Source organism: Aptenodytes patagonicus, chromosome 2 (genome assembly GCF_965638725.1).
Source record: "Aptenodytes patagonicus chromosome 2, bAptPat1.pri.cur, whole genome shotgun sequence".
Taxonomy (NCBI): domain Eukaryota; kingdom Metazoa; phylum Chordata; class Aves; order Sphenisciformes; family Spheniscidae; genus Aptenodytes; species Aptenodytes patagonicus.
In genome coordinates, this window is record NC_134950.1 from 35,950,093 (window position 1) to 35,974,920 (window position 24,828).

At 36.0% G+C, this 24,828-nt stretch overlaps 1 protein-coding gene across 1 annotated transcript in view; it reads left to right on the plus strand.

The window, feature by feature from the left end:
- Nucleotides 1-8,467, plus strand: part of UBE2W (ubiquitin conjugating enzyme E2 W) — a 31,073-nt gene extending 22,606 nt beyond the window's left edge. Inside the window, exons 3-6 of the mRNA XM_076329538.1 lie at nucleotides 2,859-2,961; nucleotides 5,501-5,656; nucleotides 6,782-6,857; nucleotides 7,574-8,467. Of these exons, the coding sequence (XP_076185653.1) occupies nucleotides 2,859-2,961; nucleotides 5,501-5,656; nucleotides 6,782-6,857; nucleotides 7,574-7,704 (466 nt within the window). The 3' untranslated portion in view covers nucleotides 7,705-8,467. The remainder of the gene's footprint in view (nucleotides 1-2,858; nucleotides 2,962-5,500; nucleotides 5,657-6,781; nucleotides 6,858-7,573) is intronic.
- Nucleotides 8,468-24,828: the final 16,361 nt, after the last annotated feature.

A 24,828-nucleotide genomic window follows, 5' to 3' on the forward strand; every position in this document is an offset into this window, starting at 1 on the left:
TCTAAATTTACTGAAATAATGGAGTAGGTGGTTTAGTTTCTGCATTATTTGTGGTGAGTATATTTTGTAGCTGTTAATTTCCATTACCTTCTTTCTCTAAAGCAAGTGGGGGAAGCTTCTTAAAGAGCAAAGTTACAGGAAGTAACAAGAGAAAGTACATTTCTTTGCACCTTCCTCCCTGCTGTAGTTTTTTCTGTGATTAGCAAAGCAGAAAGAGAAACATGGTTAAATATTCTGTGTTCTGTCCATTGAAATGGACAGGCGTTGTTCCTGGTATTTAAACTATTTTTTTAATTGACTGAAATTCAAAAGATTTAGACTGTGCTGACATTTCTTTTAGATAATTTTCTTAGTTTAGTTTTAGAGAAATGTTAAAAAATTATTAGCGGATGTAAACGTTTATAAAAGTATGAATCTCAGGCTATATGTTCTGGACTATATTACTGATTGATGGATCAATTTGAAAACATAACATAGAGCTGACTTCTGATGTTGCTTCACATCTGCATTTTTGGTGGTGGCACTCAGACCATGTTACATGAGGCTTTTCTGAGCCATGTATATGCTGAGTTAATCACTGTTATTGCTTTTTAAATGATGCTGGTTTTTGTGGCAGTTCATGCAGATGAACATGACTAAAACAAATTGAAATAGCACTTTCCAGAATTTGGTACAAGTAATAATAAACTGCTGTACAACTGCTGAATTACAGCTTGTGTTTCTTGCTTTACTTTGGGTTTTCTTTGGGAAGCAAAATACTTAAATTTTCTGAAAAAAGGACTCAAACGAATATTGCAAGTGTTTTTCACTCATTTAAACAGAAAACAGCTATTGAGTGAAAGTTTACAGCAGATGAAGAGATGGAAAAGGAAGAAAAATTCTTGGGTTTTTTTTTTCTGTTTGTGGATTTCCATTTTTCTTAGGATGTCTCTGTTCCCAGAGTACTACCTCGTTATTTTTGTCTGTTATGTACAATTTGTATACCTTTCAATACCTTACACATAAAAACTTCCTGTTTACTGTCATGCTAGATTTTGGAATTGTCACTGTTTAAGAAGCTTTCTGTCACAAGTAATGTCGTATTTTTTCTTTTTGAGGGTTTTTGATGTGAAGTAGCATGTTCTGAGTTCATTAATCAAGTTAGGGTTTGAACTGCTGCAGTAAAGATTTGTGTAGCAGTACTAGCTTGGTTTTGAAAGATGTTGAATAAAATAATTGGATGCCATGATGTAACTGGGTCATTTGAAATGTTAAGCAATCATCTATTTTAAATACACAAGGATTAGAAATTTGAGATGGCTAAACTGTAAAGCACACAGGAAAGATGGGTTTTAGTGATTCCTTGACCATAAAAGGAGCAGTGTCCAGGCAGAGTTATCTTCTGCTTAGTAAATGAAACTATTTTAAAAACTTGAAAGTGAAGGTTCTGGATCACAAGGACCAATAAAGCTGAAGAGTATTGGTGCAGCATGTGTATAAATGTAAAAGCAGAAGGCATAAGAAGAGATAAGTGGTCTGGAGCACAGATAGATTAAATTGAAGGAGTCTTCATAAAATTAAAATACGGAACACTAGTACAGCCATCATCATGCTAATGTTGAAGATGCATTCCTCCTGAAGAGTGTGACAGCTGGCAGTTCAGTAGAGAAGCAATTTTTCTCAAAATAAAAAAAAAAGAGAGTAATAGAGGGGAAGATAACACATGCACGGCTTAAATACATGGGGAGAGTGTATATGACAGGAGGATGGAGGGGTTGGGAATAGGATGATCAGACTGTCAGCTGGAGGAGTTGTTGACTTTTCTGTACACACTGCTGTTCTGAAAAATCTCAGTTGCCTCACTTGAGTCTAATGTAAATCTTATCTGAGCATTTTTGTAGTCTCTGGCTGAATCTTTACCTTATTGTATTACGCAAATGTGTAAAACTCAATCAAGGGTGAAAGACAAAAATGGGGAAGTGATGCCGCAAAGAATGGTATTAAGTGATCAACAGCAGAGCTCCAAAATGACAGAAGTTAGATAGCAGAGTGTTGCTGTATGTGTTGAAGAAAATGCAAAGCATCTATTTTTGACTGGATTAAAAAAACCCCAACAACCCAACCCAAAACCACCACCAACAAAAAACCCACACCCAACACTCCCCACCCCCTCCAACTCCACCTGTCAGTTACTTCCATGTTATTATGATGGAAGGACCAGAAGCAGAGGAAAAAGAATACTGTAAATGTTGAGGTGTTTTCTTTGTTACTGTTGCAAAGCATCTTTTTGTTTTGTTTTTAATTTTCTGTGACCTTTTCCTTTTTATAGTATTAACTTTTTCAGTTTTGGTTCCATTACCTGCCAGGTTATATACCATTTAATTTCTGAGTTTTTCACAGGTGTCAGTGCAAGAGGAGCATTGCTTTTCCCCCTTGGATACAGATTTTAGTTTAATAAACGGCATTGATAATTTCCTTGACAGAAAAGAAAAACAACATGAAAGAGAATGTGTACTAGTTTGTTTTCTTCCAAGCCTGTTTTTGTGTAGGAATAAACTTTGGAACAGGTCTTTTGTTTCAACTTTGTTTTCTCACATTAACAGTCATTTTATTGGGAACTGATGGGTCTTTGTTGAGTTCAAGTCGTAATTACTTGTATAATTTGCAGCACTATATTAATGCCTGTATGTAAAATACCAAGCTTGTTTCTTTCAAATGTAGGCTTGATGTGTTATTTACTTTTGTGATAGTTATGATACTAATGGAGAGTTTAGAAGATTTGGCTGCGATTGGTAATTGATTTGATGAATCCTGTGCTTCAGGAGTAAAATTACAATTTGTCAGTCCACAATACTAAAAATTTTTTCCCCATTCCTTAGGTGGATTGTAGACATGGAAGGTGCTCCAGGAACACTATATGAAGGGGAGAAATTTCAGCTTCTATTTAAGTTCAGTAGTCGGTATCCTTTTGATTCGCCTCAGGTAACTGCTTTCTTACTTCTTGCTTAATGCTACCTTTAGCTTATAGCTGCATGACACATGCTGAGTATTGGTATCATCCACATATCCTGATGTGAGGTTTAGTTACTTTAATTTGTATTAAACACATTGTGCAGTTGCCTTTCCTTTTAAAAATGATTCTGCAGTGAGATATAGTGCTGTGACAGTCTATGTGGCTTCATAGGAGATGAAAGAGCAGTGTAAACTGGAGGCTTCTTTGAGGTTGATATTCATATCTATGAAAGAGCAACACAGGGTAAAGTAGGAAGGTCCCCTTCACTGCAGCGTAGGAGTAGAGTAAACAACAAACTGCTCCTTCGTTCCCTCTCTTTTTGCTTCCAACTACTTTTTTTTTCAAGTTTGTTTTTAAGCCTCTTGCATCTTCTCTGCTGCCATTGTTAATACAGCTGGGGAAATACTGTGCTTGTGGTAGGGATTCTCGTAGACACGTGAAATCTTTTATGAGACCCCTGCAAGCCTAGTGGTTATAATTGAGGGGTGAGATACTGTATTGCCTTCATGGCAACGTAAAGAACTGAAGGGGCAGCAATACTACTAGGCTGCAGAATGAGCTCTGTATATCCATCCTTCCATTATCTGAGGGGAATGTTAAAAAATGTGGCTGGTAAGAGTAGTGTTTGGCTATCACCCCCACTCTTATGAAAAAGGAAGAAGAAAAGCAGGAGTGCCTTAGTTCTTGTCGTGTCTGTTTCAGCTCAAAGTTCCAAGAGTGTTCTCTGACACTTTTCTCATTGGTGTTGAAACTGAAGCACAGAGCTGTGAGAGACACTTAAACCATAAACATTACATATGTTTAGGTACCATAGTAAAAACTAGAATGTTGACTTTTCAGTCTTAGGTTTTAAGGAATAAACTGGCTACCTGTACTTTTGCAGCCCATCAGGTTTGCAGCGAACTACTCATAGGCAACCCACAGGAGAGTAGCCACTTTTATTTGGTTCCAAGTAGATGCTGTTTGTACTCATTACTCAACCTGTGTGTGTGGCTCTGCAATTTATTGTAAACCAGCAAATTAGATCCGTATATGTACACTGATTTTTAGCACAGAAAACAATAAGAATTTAAGTACTGGATACTTGATTGTTGTAGATGGCTAGAGTTTCCGTTATAAAAACACTGCTGTGCTGTAAGTTCATTCTATATTACAAACCTCTGGGTCATAATTCTCTCCTGCAAATCTACTTACTGTGAATTGACAGTTTACACTTCTGCTGCTTAATCACTTGGTTGTTTTCTGCCTTTAAATGTATGTTGTCTATCATAGTGTGCATGCTTTTACTTACCTAGTATGCCTAGTTCTGGTTTTCCTATAAAAGGAAGACATTAGTTAGAGGTGAAATACATTACTGGATTATGAAGGTAAGCTCTTCAATGCTTAAGAAATATCAGTTTAAAGACCCTATGAAGGATCATTCTGCACCCGGTTTTTCTGCTGCTTCAGAAACCTATCTGGCAGATAGGTTAAGCTTTCTGATTTCGGTTTCCTATATGATGAAGGTGTAGCTTCTTTCTTGTAGTCAGTGGTGAGGTGGGTGTGTTGTATACATATTTGTACACATACATAAGTGTTTCCTAAGTCATATAGACATAAGAGGCTTCTGGGTATTATGGTTATGCGTGGTAGAGATTTATTATGTCATTGCATAAAGGATGGCAGTGGTTATGTTGGATAAGGAGCTCAGGAGGATAATGCTGCTACGAAGGTTTCACTTTTACTCCATTTCCATTGGTCCTGAGCCAACTATGTGTTTGACAAAAACTTGATATAAGAGCAGTAGTTGTTAGAATTGCTTTTCTAACCTTTTTTTGACTGTGATACTATCTTTTAATAGAGAGGAGTTAAGGTTCTAAATGCTATTCTTCTGTATTCATCCATGTCAAATAAAGACATATTCCATTTGAAATAATGATCTAAAAATATTTCCTATACGGTAACATACTTCGGTTGTACAAGTCCTTTATTTTATAGTTAATAGGATTGATGCATTTTACTCTCTATGCTGGAACCTGGATGAGTTGTCCAGAACTTAATTTCTATTGTGTCCAGGGTTATAGAAATACTCATTTGTGAATCACATTGTGTTTCCTGGTGTATAACATTGTGGCTTATGAAGCCATTAAAATCCAGTGTTTTGGCTAGGCAACTGTATTCCGTAGGACATAAAAGACTGAGGCTGCAAGATATAAAAAATTCAGTTTGATGTCTTTACACTGCTACCTTTGCATTTTTCTAGAAAAATGCATAGAAAAAACCCTACATTTAACCATTTATTCAACTTCATCTTCACTAGCTATTTAGGCTTCCGTTGTTTTATTTTACATTTCAATTAACAGCTTCCAAAAATGAATGAACCTAACATGGTAAAGTGTAATATTTAGTGTAAGTGAAAGTGGCAGAACCGCTTCTTAAATAAGATATTATTGTTTTCCCAAAAGCAACACAGTCTTACTGAAAATGTGGACAATAAATTACAATTATGTTTGTTCTTTTTTTTCTTAGGTCATGTTTACTGGAGACAATATTCCTGTTCATCCTCATGTTTATAGCAATGGTCATATCTGTTTATCCATTCTAACAGAAGACTGGTCTCCAGCTCTCTCAGTGCAATCTGTTTGTCTTAGCATTATTAGCATGCTTTCCAGCTGCAAAGAAAAGGTATGGGTTTTTTTAGCACTGTTGGAGTAGAATAAGTAAAAGTTAATAGTTTTCTACTTTGCAAAGTGAGATTTTCATTTCTCAAATTCTAAAATAGGCAAAACTACTATATCTACATTTCTACTACTGAAAAAATACTAAGCTAGAACTGCAAAATAAACAGTGCAGTAAGTACTTTGTAACTGTTTTCATGGTAACCTGCTCATATATAATTATTGGAAAAGAGGAGTGAATGGAACTCTTCTAGTTGTACTAATTGTGAAGTTCAGTCACATTTTAGGACAATTATTTGTAAATTGATTCTGTCTCTAAAGGCAGTGAAAAATGACTATTGAAATGTCTTTAGTGCAGGTGTTTGTAAGGCTTTGCAGCTGTACTATTTCAGTGATCTTGATCATTGTCATTTCAGGAAAGTAAATGGTGCTAAGCTGCTTTTTTGGTCGTAGGTGACTGGCACTGATACCTTAGACCTTTTTTGTAAAGAGACTACCCTTTTACTCTTGACTATTTCTTTCGCAGTGGAATATCTGTGGAAGTTAGATGTGGTCAGACCTTGTACTGCTATCCAAATATGCCTATTTATGTCACATCCTAGTCAGTCCTAGTCATGTGTATGTGGTAGAAAAACCCCCAAAATGGCTTGGTATTGTATCCTATGACTTCGGTTTTGCATAATGATGACACTTAAGAAGAGAGCTGAAGAATATGAAGTATTGATCTGATAGAGATATTTGTTTAAATTCATTTTTTCACCCACTCCAAGCTTGAGACTTACGGATGTGAATTGGATCTTATATATCAGAATTAGATTCCAAACTGCAAAGGAATTTTTTTTTTTTAAAAGAGCTGTTCCTTTCTTGTGGGTTGTTTTCTTTCTTTTTATTTATTTCTCCCCCATCTATCTCCAAACTGTTTGGTATTTTTCATTAATTTTCTGCTTGGAGTATCTCCAGTAAGAATTGTTACCTGGATCCTTAAGAGATTTTTCTTGACAAAGGTCTAGCCCTGCCTGTTACCTCATTTTCACTGCATTCACGTGGTAGCCTTTCATAAGCTTATTAAATAGCTCATGTATTACAATATGAGGATTGTTTGATTATTTGTAGGTCTTTTCTTCTGTTGCAGAGGCGACCTCCAGATAACTCATTTTATGTAAGAACGTGTAACAAGAATCCAAAGAAAACAAAATGGTGGTATCATGGTAAGTATTTAACTAGGATCAGGAATTTTGAATTTTTTTTCAGGCCGAAGGCAATTAAAATGTAGAAAAGTAGGATAAATGCATTCAAAGCCTTAAACTCTTTTTTTTTAAATTTCAAAAAGTTACTAAAATCCTGTTTCTTTGGTACTCTGCTGTGATTTTTTTATATCGCATTTTAATAATTCCTGATGGAAATTTAAACAGCACAGATTTATATGTTTTAAATTGTAGGATTGAATTTGAATGAAAGTTCTTGTAAACTGTATTAGTCCATGGCAAGTCTTAAGTTTGGGGTTGGGGAAGGTCCATAATGAAACTAGGTTTAGCTCTAAACCCAGGGATTTTTGTTGTTGTTGGTAATGCTTTAAGAGCTTTTATGGCAATTAAAAGATGCCTATATGTATGTAAACAGCTATATGTTTTAATAGATTTCCACTGTTAATCACAATTTCCAGTGTGGGACAGTTGGCTGACTTAAAGGCTCTTAAGAACTAATAGTCAATAATATAGTAATAAGATTCTACGTGTACATGGTAACAAAAATACCATGCTAAAATTGCTACGTGTAGTACTATAGTGTCTGCAGTGCTAGTGTTGTGTTGTTTTGGTTTGGGTTTTTTTGTTTGGTTGGTTTTTTTCTTTCCATGTGCTCTCTATCTGACTTTATACTGTGTGTTTTCTTTCTTCTGCCTCAACATTTGTCATCCTTTTCCCAGAGCTGGGGTTGGCTGTATGTGCTTGTCTTATCCACTCCATTGGTGAGGAAAGAAAGAAGGAGGGGGTAGAGACGGGCTGTGCTTTTCTTCTCTCCTCTTTTGTTGGCCAATACTTTCTTTGCTTTCCCTAGGAAAATACTGTACAAATGGTGGTTATTGGAAGCCCATGTATTTTGGGAAGGGATGTGTTAGAGCAGGTAATGCTGTATGCTAGGGTGGTGCAGGAGAAGTTGATTCCATCACTATGTTTCACTGAAGGCTCCATCATAAGACATCCTGTTTTTCACTCCCCACCCCAGGACATGTTCTGTCCCCTACGTGAAATGAGGCCAGATCTTTTGAGACAGTGGGAGTTAATGACTGGAGAAGCAAATGCCAGAGCCTTCACCCTTAGATTCTTAAATGCCCGTGGATGCCTTACCAATAAAAATTTGGGAGTTTCATAATAGTTACTGAGACCCATGGGTTTTTGATGGTAATGTAACAGAATGAACTCTGTTTCTCATAATACTCTAATAGTATCTCTAAAACAAGGTGACTTCAATTACAGTAAGAGGAGTGCTGTATGTCATGGGATTAAGAGGTATTTAAGAAACTCAGGACTATTTATCGTGTGGTTTTACATTATGTTTTTAAAATTGACTCCAAGAATAATAATCCTATTGCCCGCAAGGCTGGGTTTTTCATCTTCACCAGATTATTCAGTAGTCACTTTCTCTTCTCTTTCTGTTTTTGCACTCCTGTAATGTGTTTGGTGCTTCTCCATTTCTAGTTTTGCTTTCTCTTCATTGGCAATTTTTGGAGAGTTTTTATTTACTATTTTTATTTTCACTTGCTAGTTATTTTTAAAGAGGAAGAAGTAAAGTTTCATTTATTGGCTTTATCTTGTGATTAAAATATGTTCTGTCTACTTTGAATTTGTACTAGAGTCTCGTTTTGATTCAGGAATGAAGTCTATCAAGGAGAACAGTCTGCAGATACTTCTTTGATTTCATAATCATAAAATTCAATTTGAGTTAAACAAGCAAAACACCAAATGAATATGAAAAGAAATGTGGGTTGTCTGACTCTGAAAGTTGCTATATAATTGTGGCTCAAAACCATCAAGCTGCTTATAGTCCACTGAACAAGTAATTTAATTACTTCAAAGTAATTACACAATGGCTGTTTTCTGAAAGTCAGAAAACCCTACCCCTCCTCAAATTCAGAGCAACCTAAAAACCAACCTGAGGCAAGAAAAAGCAAGTCAGTTCATTTAAATAACTCATACTGTTTTGCTTCATTATATTTTCATTTGTTTTTTAACTTCCTTTTTAAGTACTAATTACAAAGGAGGTCATGATTAAAAGTTCATTGGGCTTTTTCCCCCCACCATTGAATTCTTACATTAAAAAATAAAACATGCCCTATGTCCATTGGACAAAATTTTTCTTAAATGCTAGAGGGTTTTTCCTTCAAGTTTTGCATGTCACTTGCTCCTTCGCTCAGTTACAAGTAATTTTGTTTCTCTTCTGTGGACATACAAGAAGACTGCCAAGGCATGATCTTTAAATTTTAAGTGTTTTCTTAATGGGTCTGAAGAAATGGTGGGTTACACTAAAGTGGGAAGTGTAGCTTGCCTGCTAATTTTAACCACCTCTCTCTGGAAAAGAACTGTCTTCAACCTCATGTACACCTGAAAAGATTTACAAGCCCTTGGAAAAGGTGATTCTGTCATCTTCATTTTCTGCTCCTGCTTCAGCTAAAGTGTCACATATCTAATCTTGTGGTTGAACCACTTTGGGCTGGGTAAATTAGGGGAGAAAAACCAATCACAACTAAGAAAGAAAACCAGCTGTCCAAGGGTAACCACTGGGTGAAATAAATGCCAGTGCTAATACAAGAACATGTGGAGGGAAATGCAGAGTCGTTCTGCCCCTTCTGTTGTCAGCTAGCCATGGGACTGGCTTAGCTTTAATGTGAAATTGAATCCTTGTGTTTTGAAGAGAAAGGAGGGAGTTTGTCATTACTTTAAACAGATGCCTTTGAAGGAAATTTTTTTTCCAGTAGGTGCCTGGAATTTATTTAGCTGGGAGCAAATAGTGCACGACTGGGAGCTGATGTAAAGCAAACCGATATGAACACAGAGGGATAAAGTGGCACTTTGAGATATATTCTGACATGTAAATGTGTGTCTCTGTGCATTTAGTTTATTACAGAGTTTTTAATCTCTCATTTCATCCCTGCCCCAACAAAGCAACTTATTCCATCAGCAGTGTTATGGACCCTTGTTTGCTGCAAACTGATGTCCTCGCAAGCCCTGTTTCAAAACTCCTGATCTTTGATAACTAAAAATATTTCTGGATTGTCTGCCCTACCCAACGTCTGGTTCAACTGTACATTGAATTTCATGCTGAATTTCAATCTGAGGGTTGATCGTGCTGTGTTAAAGACAGGAGGATCTTCCAGATACAGTTTTCTTGGGCATCCAGGCTGAAATTGGTTTCATAAAGCTGTTGCCTGTTTTTGGTGTTGTCAGGAGGTAGATTTTTGTGAAAAAAGAGGGCAATAGTGTTTGTTTTCAACCAGCACCTCCTTACTGCTTTTGTTTTTTGGTTTTTTTTAATTAGAAAGTGTTTTCTCTGGTATTTGGCCTAAGCTTTTAGTACACAGTTCAGATACCCCTTCTATCTCTCTTGCATCCTTGTCCAATCTTTTTTACATGTACAGTTTTTGTTTTTTACTCCCCTGTCAAAATGAAGTTTTTTTACATGTAATAGTATTGATGACATAATGTTTTCCAGTGAGAATGTAGAATTGTTTGCTGCTACTTTGTACATACTATATCTGTAAACAGTGAAAATACTGTTTATGAGGCTATGTTTTCTAGGTGTGTTACAAGTAAGTGCATTAAAAATAACCAGACAGTAAGTTTGCTTTCTGTTAACAAGCTTAATATTTACTGTTGCCAGATGCAAATATACTGCAGGTTGATGTGTGGAAGAGAAAGTTTCAAAGGGAGAGCTTTCACAGACAAATATTTATTTTAATATTGAGCATAACACAGAAAAGATTGGCATAGAATATTCTTCTTTTTTAGTATGTTCTGTCCAATCACAATGTCTAAAATTTAGTGAAAGTAAGTTATTTTCACGTTTAAGATTTTAGGATTACAGTAGTAACCTATTACTTTTGCATAATTCTGTCAGCTATAGTTCGTGTTGATTCTTGAGAAATAAATGAATATGCATACATGTATATGTATAAAGGGTTGAGAAAAGCCCATTCTGCCGGCTCTTATTGCTCTATATTCCTTAAAAAAGGATTTCTCAATCTAATAACTGATGTGGACCTGCTGTACTTTAAGGGTGCAAAATGTTAAGCATATTTGGGCTTTCATTTTCCTAATGAGTGGCTTTCTAAATATAGAATGTAGAAATTACTGTCCTTTTAATGGAATATTTGCTACTACCAATATGCTTGGGGGTGTATGTGTATTTTTGGAAGTTTTATGTTTGATATTCTCTTCTTCATTTTTCCTGAGTCATTATTGAACAAAATTGCAGAATTATTCAATCGGTGTATTTCCGCTGCATGTTACTTTTCTGTCTATGCTAGGAATTGTTTCTGCATACAGCACCTTGCTAATTTGGATGTAGAATGTTTATATGTTTTCCATAAATACTCTTCTTTTATTTTAAAGATGACACATGTTGATGCCACCATTTTGTGATCCTCGTAGCAGAAGATAGTCCTACTGAGAAAATGAGCACTTTGATCATTCAGTCTTTGAACTTTAACCTTTGACTGGAAGTGACCTATAGGCAATGAAGACTACTTCCTTTGACTGCATTTTTACTAGTGTGCATTCTGGGCGCATGTTGATCGCTGGTTCAGTCCATGCAACTGACATGCTTTTATTAGTCATACAGTATTAATGCAGGTGTCCAGAAATGTCAGAATAATTCCATTATTTTTATTTTAAGCTTTTGGAAGAATTCCAGGTCTTCATATATTGTGCAATAACACTGAGCTCCTTGGCGGTTTTGGTGCATCCATTGCCGGCAATGGACATTGTACCAGGGAAAGGTTTTGCTCCTGCCACAAAAAAGATTGATGCATGACAGACCTTATGAAAGTTTCGGATATATTTGGATTATAAGCAAGGGATCGACCATTACCTTAGAAGCCACCCCATTCTTTTATATTTGGATTCTATGCACTGTGATCACAAAACTAGCAGCATGAGTTAACATGCTTAGCTGAAGGACTGTAATAAGATCATTGCATATTTATTAAATTGTTTATCTGCTGTCAAATTGTTTTGACATGGAAGGTTTTTCAAGTGACATGGGCAGAGAGGTACAATGTTATCCCTATGGTGAAATAAAACTACTTTTTGTATATAGTTATTCATATCTCTGAAGCAAAGGTATGAGTAATTTAGGGTATGAGTGATTTAATCAAGAATTTATTTTGGAGATAGGAGAGGATGGCAGTGATATAACTGAACTTGCTGCAGTCCGTAATTGGGCTTGTAATTTGTACTTTAGAGCTTTTTCCAAATAGATTGCACACTGTTATTTCCTGCTAGCCATCAGCATGAGCCCTACTGCCTACACCAATATTTCATTTATTTATGTGTTTGAAAGCAATCCATATAACATTTTTTGTTTGCATTCACTGTTTCTTTTGTTGTTGTACGTCATGTTTGAATGTTACAAAACAATATTTTGATTGAAAAGCTTTGTCAGAAGATATTTTCATGTAAATTATTTCTTTATCTTGTAAGCATCATCTTGTCTTTTAATCCTGTACTATAAAAAGAAAAAAAAAATACATTTTTGACAGAGGCTTAATGTTTTGACAAAAAAGTGTGGACCTTCTTATTTAAGTTTAGACTAAAGTATATTTTCTTAACTTGCTTGTCCCACGCAGCCATACCAATTTTTTTCCAGGCTTTTACTTCACCAAAAAAGGGGAAAAAGCCTAAAATCAGATTGACATTTTTCTATGGAGCAACATTTATTGAAATAATAGATAGTTGTTCTCACCACTCTGTAATATTTTGATACTGCAATTAGGTTGTCTTTTTAGGAAGCACTTTTATAAACTTAATACCTTTACACATATGCAAAATTTCTATAACTTTTTTTACTGTTGCCTTACTGTTGCACTCAAAAAAAAAAAAAAATTCAAGTGATTAATGCATGAATGTCTAAATCGAGTAACTACTTGATTTAAAACCAAACAAGCAAAAGCCAAAAAAAACCCCAAAAAACCAACCCAGAATGAATAACTACAATAGCAAACAGAAAATTGGCTGAAAATACTGATTTTTTTTTCTTACTGCTGTATGATAACTGACAAGTTTTATAGCCTTGTACGTACTTCTCTGTTACCTGATGTTTAAAACATTAAAAAAAAAAAAAGTATAGATGCTTAACTCAGGGTGGGTAGAGTTCAGGTCTATTTGCTTCAGATAAGTATTTTGTATGGCAACTGAATTATGGATATTGCCAGTGAAGTGAGGCTACAATATACTTCAGGAACTGCTATTTTTTCTACTGTATTGAAAATATCTCTTGGCCTTTAAAACTCAATGGCAAAATCTAGCTTTGGATATAAATCTGATATGTGTGTGTGTATATACTTTCACAATGAGCCTTTGAAACATAGAATTCAATTTATTTTAAGAGCCAAAAATAATCATTTTAAGCAAATGAAATAGTTCTGTTCCTAACTTTTTGTTTAGTGAAATTTTATTGTTGTGAGTTAATCAAACTGGTTATTTTTGGAAATGGTTCATATGAAAGAGCAGTAATCCGATACTTAATCTGTATATTCATGTTAACTGCTCTATTGATGGAAAGGATTGACGCATCTTTGAGAAATTCACGTATGAATGGTTCACATAATGGATCCTATCAAATCCACAGGAAAAGAGACCTTATTGTGACACAAGGTAATGTCTCTGAAGAAATGGTTCAAGTACATCTTCTCAGATTCATGTATCTTTTCATATGGTGGCTTGCCATACTACAATACATGGTTTCAGAGAAGCTTTATGACATACTGTATGTATTTTGTTGAAGATGTGCATTTTAGTGCAAAGCATTATACTTTTTATTGACCTATGCTATCACATGGACTACAATGAAGTTAAATAACCAAATTTATGCTGCTCTTTAATAACCTCCCCTATAATATACTTAGATCAAAAAAATGCAAGGTAGATTAGAAGAGAATGTACCTCAGGTCTTTTAGTTTACAGTAGAAATGCCTCCATTGGTTCTCTTGTAGATCTGTTGGTAAGTTCACCTATATACAGAGGGCCAAGACAAAGCCTATATACCACTCAAGCCCTCAAAATAATGCAACTATTCTGACAATGCTATGATGTGCTGAAATAGGGCTTGAATTAGATGAAGGTGGTGCCATCCTTTCCATAGGGTGACCCTGTGTATGTAACTTTCACTTGGAATTTCTCACATGAAATGGTTACAGAATTGGCTTGAAACGATCTTGCTTTTATTTTGTGTCAATGTTCATGTTGTTAAACACTTTGTTTTGTGTTTAGTGTCTTTATACTATAACACAATAAATTCTTGTTTTAAAATAGATTACTACCCTTGAATGGAAATACGTGTGGACCTTTTCATGGTGGAGTGCAGAAGCACTGTTCCTTACATTCAGCTGCTCTTGAGACAAAGCTGTTAGTAATTCCAAAATGCTGTGATGGATATCAAGGGACAAATTTGGGTAATAGTGAGGTGTCTCCTCTTTTCTCCAGAGAGTATCTGTTGTAACAGCTGAAGGAAGTAGTTTCTTAAAAAAAAAACAAACCCAAAACAACAAAACACTAAGATGTGGTGCTTTCATTTCTCATAGGTGATCAAATAGTTCCTTATCATGGTTCTTTGCCGTTTGACAAACACTTCAAATATTGAATGAGGAGTTTCAGGTCCAGGATTTTCGTTTGCTTGCAGTTGTGGGAAGAGAGTTTCTGTCATTTTGTTAGCATATGTCAGGACTGTTAAATGAAACTTCTGCTGCCTCATATCAATAATTCCTTTCAGTTTTGTACAATTTTTTATTCAAGAGATGATGGCTTCTGTTTCGGAAAAAGTAAGGTACTTTCTTGATACCTAAAAACCTATTTTTGTGAAAAAGTAAGTTTCTTAATTCATATATCGTATGTTATGAATACTGATCTGGATGTTTGATTTTTAGTTATTACTTTATTTGAAAGTCTGACAAAATATAGTTCACATCTAAGGTTTTAAAGTTACGGTCTAAGGAGATCATAAAATTCCCATGTCAGTAATTAAATTTTAAAGAACAGATTAAATGTCTGTCAGGAAAGGTTTTAAATATAATTGATAATAAGACTTCCCAGTCCTGTTCTCAGTGATTTTTTTTTTTAATATATATATATAAATATTTATTAAAATGAATGATGTTTTAAAAACAGAGGGGAAAAACCACCTGTGGCACTTGTTTCTTAGAAGATGTCCTGTTGATATTAAAAGCTTTGTGGTAGCGCAGCTGTATAATTTCTAGCTTTTTTGGGGGGAAGCCAGTATAGTTTTTGTCTCCTCTGGTAAAGCAGTTCGGCATTATGATGTGCTTGCACACTCACAAATCCTGATCATTCTAAAAAAAAAATAGGTTTGAATGAACTTGCTTTTAAAACCAGTTAGTTTTAATCCAAATCACTCAATCCGGTTTGGATTTGCTCTCATATGCAGTGGTATGTGAACAGTTGAGTGTTGAACTGGATAAGGGGAATTAAGCTGTGTTAGTGATACTCCATCTTCAGCTGCAGCTACACAGCAGGGTGGGAAAAGAGACTTGGGATTTGGTTTGTGTGCAGGTACTTGTTGGCCTATTGTTTCCAGAACTTCTATGAACTTTCCAAACCATCAGGCGTTAAAATACCTTAATGAAATTGGAAGAGTAGAAATACCATGAGCATTCTTTTACTATATTAAAATATAATTCAGAAATACTTTCATTTCATTTTACTGATAGTAGCAATGCAGGATATTCTGTTGACTTGCCTTTTTTTTTTTTTCCCCTCCAGATTTTAAGTACTTTTAAAAGCAGCGTTTGGGTGGTTTTGAGCAGTTGATTCAACTTAAGAAATTCTCTCTGGAGCTACTTAAAGCGAGGGTTTTTTTAGATTACAAAGCAAGAGCATTTTCAGTAACTCTGTAGTTCCAAACTAATTGCTGTCATGAAGCGGCTTCTTAGAAACCTGTGTGGGTTTCATTCAGATAATTATTTTATATTTAAAAAACAAAAACTAAATGCAAAATCAATTGATCATGCAGTGTATGATATCAGTGCAGAGATCAGATTTATAAGCCTGTGTCCACAGTCTTTTTAGTATAATACTCCATAGGAGCTCTTAAGGTGTAGGTCAGTGATGGTAGGTTAGATTGTATTTAACCCCCTTCAGTTTACATACATGCTATGTCTTTTGAAGTGTCATTTTTCTCTTGACTTCTGCTGGTGAAAGAGCTGCTTACAAGAGACTCTACTTTTCTGGAATAGGAATTCAACGAAGAACTGAAAACCATAATGATAGCCTCAAAGAAAGATGCTACAATCTGAAATCCTGTAATACTGACCACAGTTGCTTCCCTCATGCTGGTCTGTCTTTTGGTATTTAAAATCTCCATGATAAGACCTTAAAACTTCTGTCTTGTCTTCAGCAGGTGGGAACCTATTCTCTTGGAGCCCTTTGGAGTGCTTTCTGCCAAGTAGGTCAGGGTTAAATTTGTTCAGATGAACATCCTGGGCCCTTTCTCTTCCCAGGACTACAATATTATCTGGATGGTGCTAATGCACTTCTCCAGGGCATTTTATCCTTAGAGATGAAATCAAGCAGGGTTCCTGCTATTCAATGTCTTCTCTGAGTTTACTGCCACTTAGAAAAGGAAGAATTTGTACTCCTTCTTCCTTTCCAGCCTCATGATTCACGTTCCTACCTTGCATCTAGCTTTATTGTCTGAGTCTGCCAGTAGGAAACTGACTTGAGAAGAAAAAGTGAAAATCTTCTCAGTTAGCAAATTGAATCAGCTTGCTGCATAATGAAGAGTTTCGGAGCTAGTGCAAGAAATGGAAAGGATTGTGCAGTTGGGGTTTGAGAGGTGATGGCTGAAACCTGATTCATATCTTTAGACTTTTCTGCATAATGTAAAGTACTAGAAACCTTGTTTTATGCAGAAGCTGAGTTACGTGCTATGAGAAGCCTGAGAGCTGGAGATCTGGACTGCCTATGACAATCTATGGCAGGGGGTTCTCCTATCTGTTGTAACTCTGTTTTCTAGTAAAAATTCTGTTGTTGTTCCAAAGCCTTCTAGTGATCTGTTACCTCTCAATTTAGATGCCTTGAGTTTCAGTGCCCAGGATTTTTTTGGTTGGCTTTTTGGGTTTTGTTTTTTCGAAATAGCAAGGCTGCTAGCATTGCTCTATGTGAATATTTTTGGTTTAAGTTTTTATCAGAGCAACATTGTCAAACCTTAATCAAATCTGGAGTTACAGATTCAGTGAAGCTGCTCAGAAAATGCCCAGTTATTTTCCAAAAGGAAAACAATCATTATGTTACAAATCAAATGTTCTTGAGATTAGATAGAAAGCCAAATGTGGTACAGTCATCTTCTAATACAGAAAACACTTGAAACAGAAATCTTGGATACAGATCTCATTTGTCTGTTATATGCTTAAAGAACAGGACTCTTGCACTGTGGTAGGACATTCTCAAGACAAAAACCACACCGTTCCTCATCTCACGCCTTCCTCTGAAGGTCTTGTTCAAAAGATGGTTGAAATCTAATGGTTTTGATCTCAATTTATTATTTGTACTGGGTCAGTAAAGAGCATGTGACAGCTGTCATTCTGACCGGTGACGAAGGATGAATAGCTCTTGACTATCTCTCTCTTATTCTCTAAACTGTCCGTATGTCTACAGAAAACATTGGTAGCTATATTTCACATGCACAAAATAAAGTACACCTTTATTGAGTGTAGGCAATTTATCGAAGTTAGTATTCTGAAAGTAGCAGTATAGGAAGTATACATCACTAAGTAAACAAGTCACAAAGACTGATAAAACACCCAATCTCCAGATGATTTAGAATATATCGAGCCTGAAGTCTTTATTTGCATAAGGATTTGAGTTTACGGGGAACAGAGAAATTGGGGAGCATCACCTTGCACCAATGTGTTTTGTATCACACTGAGTTTTGGACTATAACTCTCTTTTAATGTGTTACGTATCCGTGCATTATCATATGCCCCAAGCAGTAATTTCTGTCTTCAGCATCATGCTGGATTAACAGGTGACTTCAGCTTCCTTAAACAAGTAATAGTCCGGACAATCCTGTGTTGGGAACGATCTCCCAAATGCTCCTGCAAATTGTGTTGACTAACACAATGAGGATGCCATGGGGAGATAAGCTATGCTCACAAAGTGGGGTGGGAGGGAGAAGTGAGAGGGGGAACAGCCAGTTCTTAGAGGTTAAGTTCGATAGATTTCTGAAGATTCTCAGAGAATCAGTGGCTGGTGGCGCGGTGTGTTTTTTTTAAGAGGACATCAGTAATTGCACCAAGCTGTAATTCTTACGTTGCAAAGCTCTTCAAAAGTGGAAGAGGGCAAATGCAATGCAACTATGGTCTTGATGCAACTGAAGGATCAAGGTCCTGTATGAAAACCAGTATCAGAGTTTGTTGGGATATGCTGTACTAAGAAAAATCACTGGTCCAATCAAACTTTACAACTCGGAGGATGGATAGCCCTCTCCATGAACTGAGGTAATAGGTTTCTTTTTGCCTTTGCAATACTTTTTCCAGAAATCCTAGTAAACTGAGCCAAGTAGACTTCATAGTATGCCTGACGGGATTCTGAAGTCTTGCAGGTGAAAAATAGACCTGGTATGGCACTTTGCTATGTGTTTTTGTAATTCTGAGAGTTCCTTCTGTCCGCTTCCTTCCTTTCTTTAGTCTGTAGGAATAGACTAAATCGCATCTGGACATTACTCCTGTCTTCTGGTATCTCCGGTACTACTAGGGAATGTTATATAGAAAAGCTTGTGATTCTTTTCCGTAAAAACTTCTCTGAATAGTTCTTACACTCATCTAAATATGTCATCTACTTCTATACTTTCCCCATCAGCTACTTTGTAATGTTGGGGTTTTTTTAAACTCATTTCTGTGCAACACTTTTTGAAAGCAAACATTGTAAAGGTTTACCGTTTGGATGTTGATATGAATTGTCATTTCATCCAGAAGGCAAGTTTCCTTACCTTAGTGACTGTAGCATGCAATATAGTAAGGCTTAGGTCTTCCTGAATGATTTCTGAAATGTAAATCCATCTAAAATTTTTATCCAGTATTGGATGTACCTGGGTAAGTATGACAGGAGTTGTCTTGTGCCAGCCAGCCCAGTCTGGAGTGTCCCTGCACCTCACGTTTAATGTCTCAGGTTTCTCTTTGGAGTAAACCAGCGATCTAATTGGAAAATTTGTGGTGAACTTTGCATAAGCCGATTCCATACTGTTTTGTGGTGAGATGGCTTTCTATGCATTTCAAGGCAGCTGTCATGATTGATTGATTTTGAGTAAAGGGTCCTGTCACTGTTAGGAGTTTATCACAAGATAAGGCATTTACTTAATTCTTTCTTTCTTATATTTGCAAAGTATTATTGCAGGATTTGGCCTCTGGAAAGGAGTCCTGCTGCATGGTCTGCACCAGAACGCTGCTTCTTTCTGTCGTAGAGCTTTATTTCTTGGTCTTGGTCTCCACGGTAGTTTTATGTGTAGGTACATACTAAAGATGGTTAATAAATCTTGCTTAAACCATGCATTAACCTGGGTTGATTTTAGTGTATATCCATCTTGATATGTATGTTGTACTTTACCTTCCTTGATACAGTATCAAGGACCTTATTATTTATAGCTTTTCATTTAAAAGTGCAGGTTTCCATCAACTTCCACATTTTCATTCTTTTTTTTCTTAAAAGTTAAGATTAATGCATTAAAAATAATCTGGAGAAAAGGAAGTGAGAATTTGCTAGCTTGTGTCTTGAAGTAGAAACTTAGAGGCTGCCTCCCTCCAAATTTGGATTTTATTGTCTAAGGTGTTTTTTCTGTTTAATTTTTTTCTTTTATCAAATGTATATATAAAACAATAATAGACTGAGTCCCATAGTGAACTGTAGGTGTAGTGAGGAAGCTGACTTGAAAATCTTGGGGTGGTTTTCATCTATCTGTAAAGACACAGTGCCTTGTAGATTGCTTATGTTTTGTCTTAATATGGCTTTGAAGGATCAAAATATTTTCAGACATGGGGATGTTTCACTAACTTCTGTGAAGGCATGTGGGCACTGCACTTGTTTAAACTTTCAGAGAAATTGAAAAAAGTACATATCTGTCATAGACGTTCCCTTTTTAAGTGTTTTTAATTGCTGTTCAGGTAGTAGATTGGTACTCTATTAAATGAACACTGAACTTCTCAAATTATATGGGGGTTTACTCTCACTTAAATTGTCAAATTCAGCAACGTTCAATCATCACAAAACTAATAAACTAATGCTTTTGGTAAATAATTGGATGGGTGGGAAAGGTTCTGGCTTAATTAAGTGCTATACAGCAGCATTTTAGCAGAAACATCCAGTTAATGCCTTTGTGTCAATTCTCAAAATACTCTAGAACTCCTATAATCCCCAAACTCCCCTTGCCCTGGCACAGCTAGCACATAATTGCAAACTGATGATTTGGTGACAATGCAGGATAAGATTTTTATTTTTTTTTTTAAATGACTGCTCATTTAAAAAAATTATGAAGTTTGAATTGCTGCAAAATTTACTGTCAAATGTATTACTCCTTCATGTAGCAATAGAATTTAGTCCAGCTATTTTTGTCATATTCCATACATGACTATTTGTGCTTCGTAACTGCCAGTAATTTATAATTTTATTAGCAGTCCCCCAGAAACTTTTACTAAGGGTTGGAGATTTAATTTTGACAGGATTGTCAAATGCTTTGAAGCCAAACAGCTTTAATCAACTTAATCTAAGATAAATATGATTCATGTCTCTTTCAAAATACGTTGTTATAAATTCACTGTTGTCCTGTGGAAAAGTTACAATGCTAGTGGCTATAACATACATAATACACAGCAAACTTATTGCATGGTAAGCTCACCTAGAAATGGCTACTTTGTAGGTGAAGCTGAGTAGTTAAATTGCATTTGATGATGCATAGATTCTGTATTTTCAACTGATGTAATACCTACTGTTTACTCCGTAACACTTCACATGTTTTGAAGCTGTATGTTGCTGCCATCCCTAAAAGTAGCACACATCTAGTTCTGAGAGCTGTCACTTAAAAAATCGGGCAAACTGAGACTGATGCTAGTGTATGCTGGCAGGAAATAGTATTAACAGAAAATTGAAGGCATCAGTTAACCTCTAAAAACAAACGTCATTTGAGTGACAATGCTGCTGGTTGTCCTTGCTTTTAGTGTTTCCATTCATGAGATTCTATACTTATGAGGAGCACGTGTAGGCAATGCTTCAGTGTTGTTCCCATTGACTATGATAAACCCTTTATGTCATTACCAATTCATGTTTACAATACATGTAACTTCTGAAGCTTTTTTTTTTGGGGGGCGAGGGAGGGAGAGGAAGAGAAGCCTTTTCCTCTATGAATAGTCTGCATAAGGCTGTGTACAGAGAATTTCTGTCTCTTTTCTGCTTACTGTTTGACTCCATGTATGACTAAGATAGTCCTTGTTCCAAGAGAATAATAATTAAAAAACTTCCTAATTTAATATAGGTTTAACTTACTGTATAATTTTATAATCTTGCCCAATTGCCTTAAGTAATTTTTTTACTTCTACAGGATAGTAGAAATTCAAGTCCTTTTCAACTCGTTGCAGAGTTTTTCCACTGTCCTGCAATAAAAGGAGTATTTTGGGAGGGTTAGGCTTTGCTTGCCTTAAATATCCTGGTGCGGTATGGAATATAAGATTGTCAGTGAAGTACGCAACACGTTTTGTAGCAGTGTAATTTACATAGCTGGGTGGAAAAGCAAACGAACTACGCAGAATGGAAAGCACCTTTCTACTGATTCAATTCTCTCCAGACTGGTTGTGTCCTTTTACATCTACTTACCTATATCAGGTAAATTTAATGCCAGTACAAGAATGTGTTTGGCGATGAGTGAAATACTTAATTTTCATGTCCAACACCGGCCTTAACTTTCTTCAAGATTTAAAAGGCCTGTTCCCTACTTTCTCTGTGACCTAGGCGGTTACAGTCTGCTACTTGTAAAGGTGTCGACAGGTACGATTAGGTACAATCTCTTACCAGCACGACTGTGCCAATAAACATACCTAGTATTGACGCGGATGTACAGACCGACGGGTGCTGTTAGGGGTGTAGCTTCCGTTGTGTTTGAAGTATGCTGCTGTAATCTGTGCCTGCAGTGAGAGGCACTAATGAGAATCCAAAGCACTTCAAGATGGACATGATTCTTTCGTACGACATGGTCAATGAAAATAGCACCGTGTCTGGACTTGTTTGAAGGCCTTTTTATGTAGTCAGAATGCTATCCATAAAGCAAAACCCAAACAAAAAAACCCCAACAAACCCAGGCTTGTAAATAGGAATTTAATCTTACAGAATCTCTTGCTTCTTTGGCCTGTAATTACATTTTGGCTTTCCCATACTTCTGAGCAAAGCCAATGTATTCTCATGAAGTAGCAAAGCCCAGTAATGCAGAAGTGGGCCATTCCTAAATGTCTGTGTGCTTTGTAATGGAAACCCGATACGCCATGATCTTCAGGTTGGTAGTTCTGCTGTTGTTCTCGCTAATTCATCAAACTGTAGTTACATTTGTCTTCATTGCCTGTACTCGTGAGATCTGAAGCCCTGATTGACCTGAATTATCTGGGTTTTCTTCTAAAATTCTGTGATCTGTGTTTTACAGGAGTAGTCCAAACCTAGGTTTTTCTAAATCTGGAAAACACGTAGGAAATACGAGAAGTTCCCTGCATTCAACATAGATGATGAACTTGCATGTATTAACTAACTGTGCATACACACACACGAGTTTATACAGTTACTATGCATACTAACTAGATAGGCATAAATACACATAATCACATTTTCTGTAGTTGTAAGGAAGCAGATGACTGTACAGAAAGTTCTTACAGTTCCTTGTGTTGAAAATAAATGGAAAATGATGGCAATAACTGGCATACAACCAGTCATGTCATTATAACTCAAAACAAATTAAATGTGCAAATTAAAACTAGATACCTAGGGCTAACTTTTGTGCAGTTTTGAATACGTGAACTAGGATAATGAATAACGTGAAGTTTTCTGAATGTGTAATACAACTCCTACTATATATAATTTACCAGTATAATCTTTAAATTTCACTAGTAGTATTAAAAGGGTAAAGCTTTTATTTAGACAAAGCTTTACTATTTCCAGCACTGATGTATGAGAGCAATGGGAGCAAATAATTACAGGGAAATACAATTCTACCTGCAAAGCGATCTGAATTTGGGTCAGTGGGCCAGCAAATGAAGAACTGGCTTTGACACCTTGATGGCAAGAGACCTAGATGTAAGCTGGTAGCTGCAAAATCAGCACATCGTTTTGGTTGGATTCACTTTGGTGTGTTCCAAAAAAATTACTTGCTAAAGGAGATGACGGCCTAGAAGTTGCACAATGTCCTTAATAGTAACAGTAACTTGAAGTGATGGGAAAAGTTGAATATATGCTGACAAGCACAAGTTCTAGTTCACTTCATTTAGATTCTTGAAGTGATTCTGTGATTCATCCGATTTAGGGAACTCGCATTTTGGATGTGAATCATGAAAGATAATGTGTTACATGAGTTGTTAAAGTTCAGTGCTCGTGAGTCTTCGCTGGAGCATAAAGAATAAATGATTTCCATCACCTGAGAAAACTCTGTAGTATTTACTTGTAAGTTTGTTGTATCTTGATTTGTTCATGTCTCTCATTCTATGTACTACATAAGGTGATAAATTTAGTCACTTGCATGACATGCATTGTAGTAAAAAATCTACTTTCATAGTCGCAGTTCTGCACCTGTAAGAACTGTGGGAGAGCAGTGGTCTGATTAGACTTAGGTTTATTTATAATACTGGGTTTTTACTCAAATATAATCCCAAACTCCTGGCTTTTGCTTTTCTAACAGCTTTTAGTTATTGGAAAAATACTGTTAAAAAAAATTAAGTGACCCATTCTTCTGGTATTGAGCTATTAGAGGCTTTCATTCAGTTGAATGACTCTGACTAACATAAATAATGCATTATCCACTTCCTATTGGTATATTATGAGCACTCTGTATTAGCTTAATTACTCGTTCAACTTCAGTATCAAAATATCATCTAAGTTCTTTAATATACATTTTAGAAGTACAGCTAAAAAGAAACTTTATCAAACCCTGGAACAGATTGCTGGAAGAGGTTGTAAAATCTCCGTCCTTGGAGATTTTCGAAACTAAGCTGAGCAACCTGCGAACTCCAAAGTCAGATCCAGCTTTAAAATTGGTCCTAGTTTGAGGGGGCAGGGAGAGTGGTGGAGGAGATGACCTTCAAAGGTCTTTTCCAACCAATTTTTCTGTTTCTAACGTATTGATTAAGAGCAGACTCCTGCTTCTGTGGTTCTGTGAATCTCCTCCTTGTTAAATATATCACTGTGTATTTTCTTTGGGGATTTTTTTGTTTGTTTTGTTTTGTTGCACCAGTGTGTATTGAGCAGTGGAAACTCATTTCTTGATGACATTTAAAAAAAAATTACAATTCTAATAATAAAATTTATCAGTAAAAATTAAAATATTTTGATTTTTGCAAGTCAGCTTGAAAGTGCTAATTTATTTTTTTCTGAATCAGGTTAAAAATGACAAGGCCAAGTGTCTTCAAATGTCCTGCACTCGTGTATATAGACTAAATGGAATTACGCTGTACCCCTTCCCCCAGTTAGGCATTACTGTGGCTTTTTTTCTTCCTCATTTTCGAACTGCGTACTGAATTAATCACTCCTATTAACAACTTACCTACTGAAACCAGATTGTTGGGCAAGTCATGACACTCCCATTGTGTACTAATGGAGTAGAGTGAATGAGTATATACAAACTATGCATCTCATTTTCAAAAATCAGGAAGTTTTTAGGTTCTATTAAGCTGCTCTTACTGGAGGTACTGACTAGTCTTTACCCTGTATCTCTTAA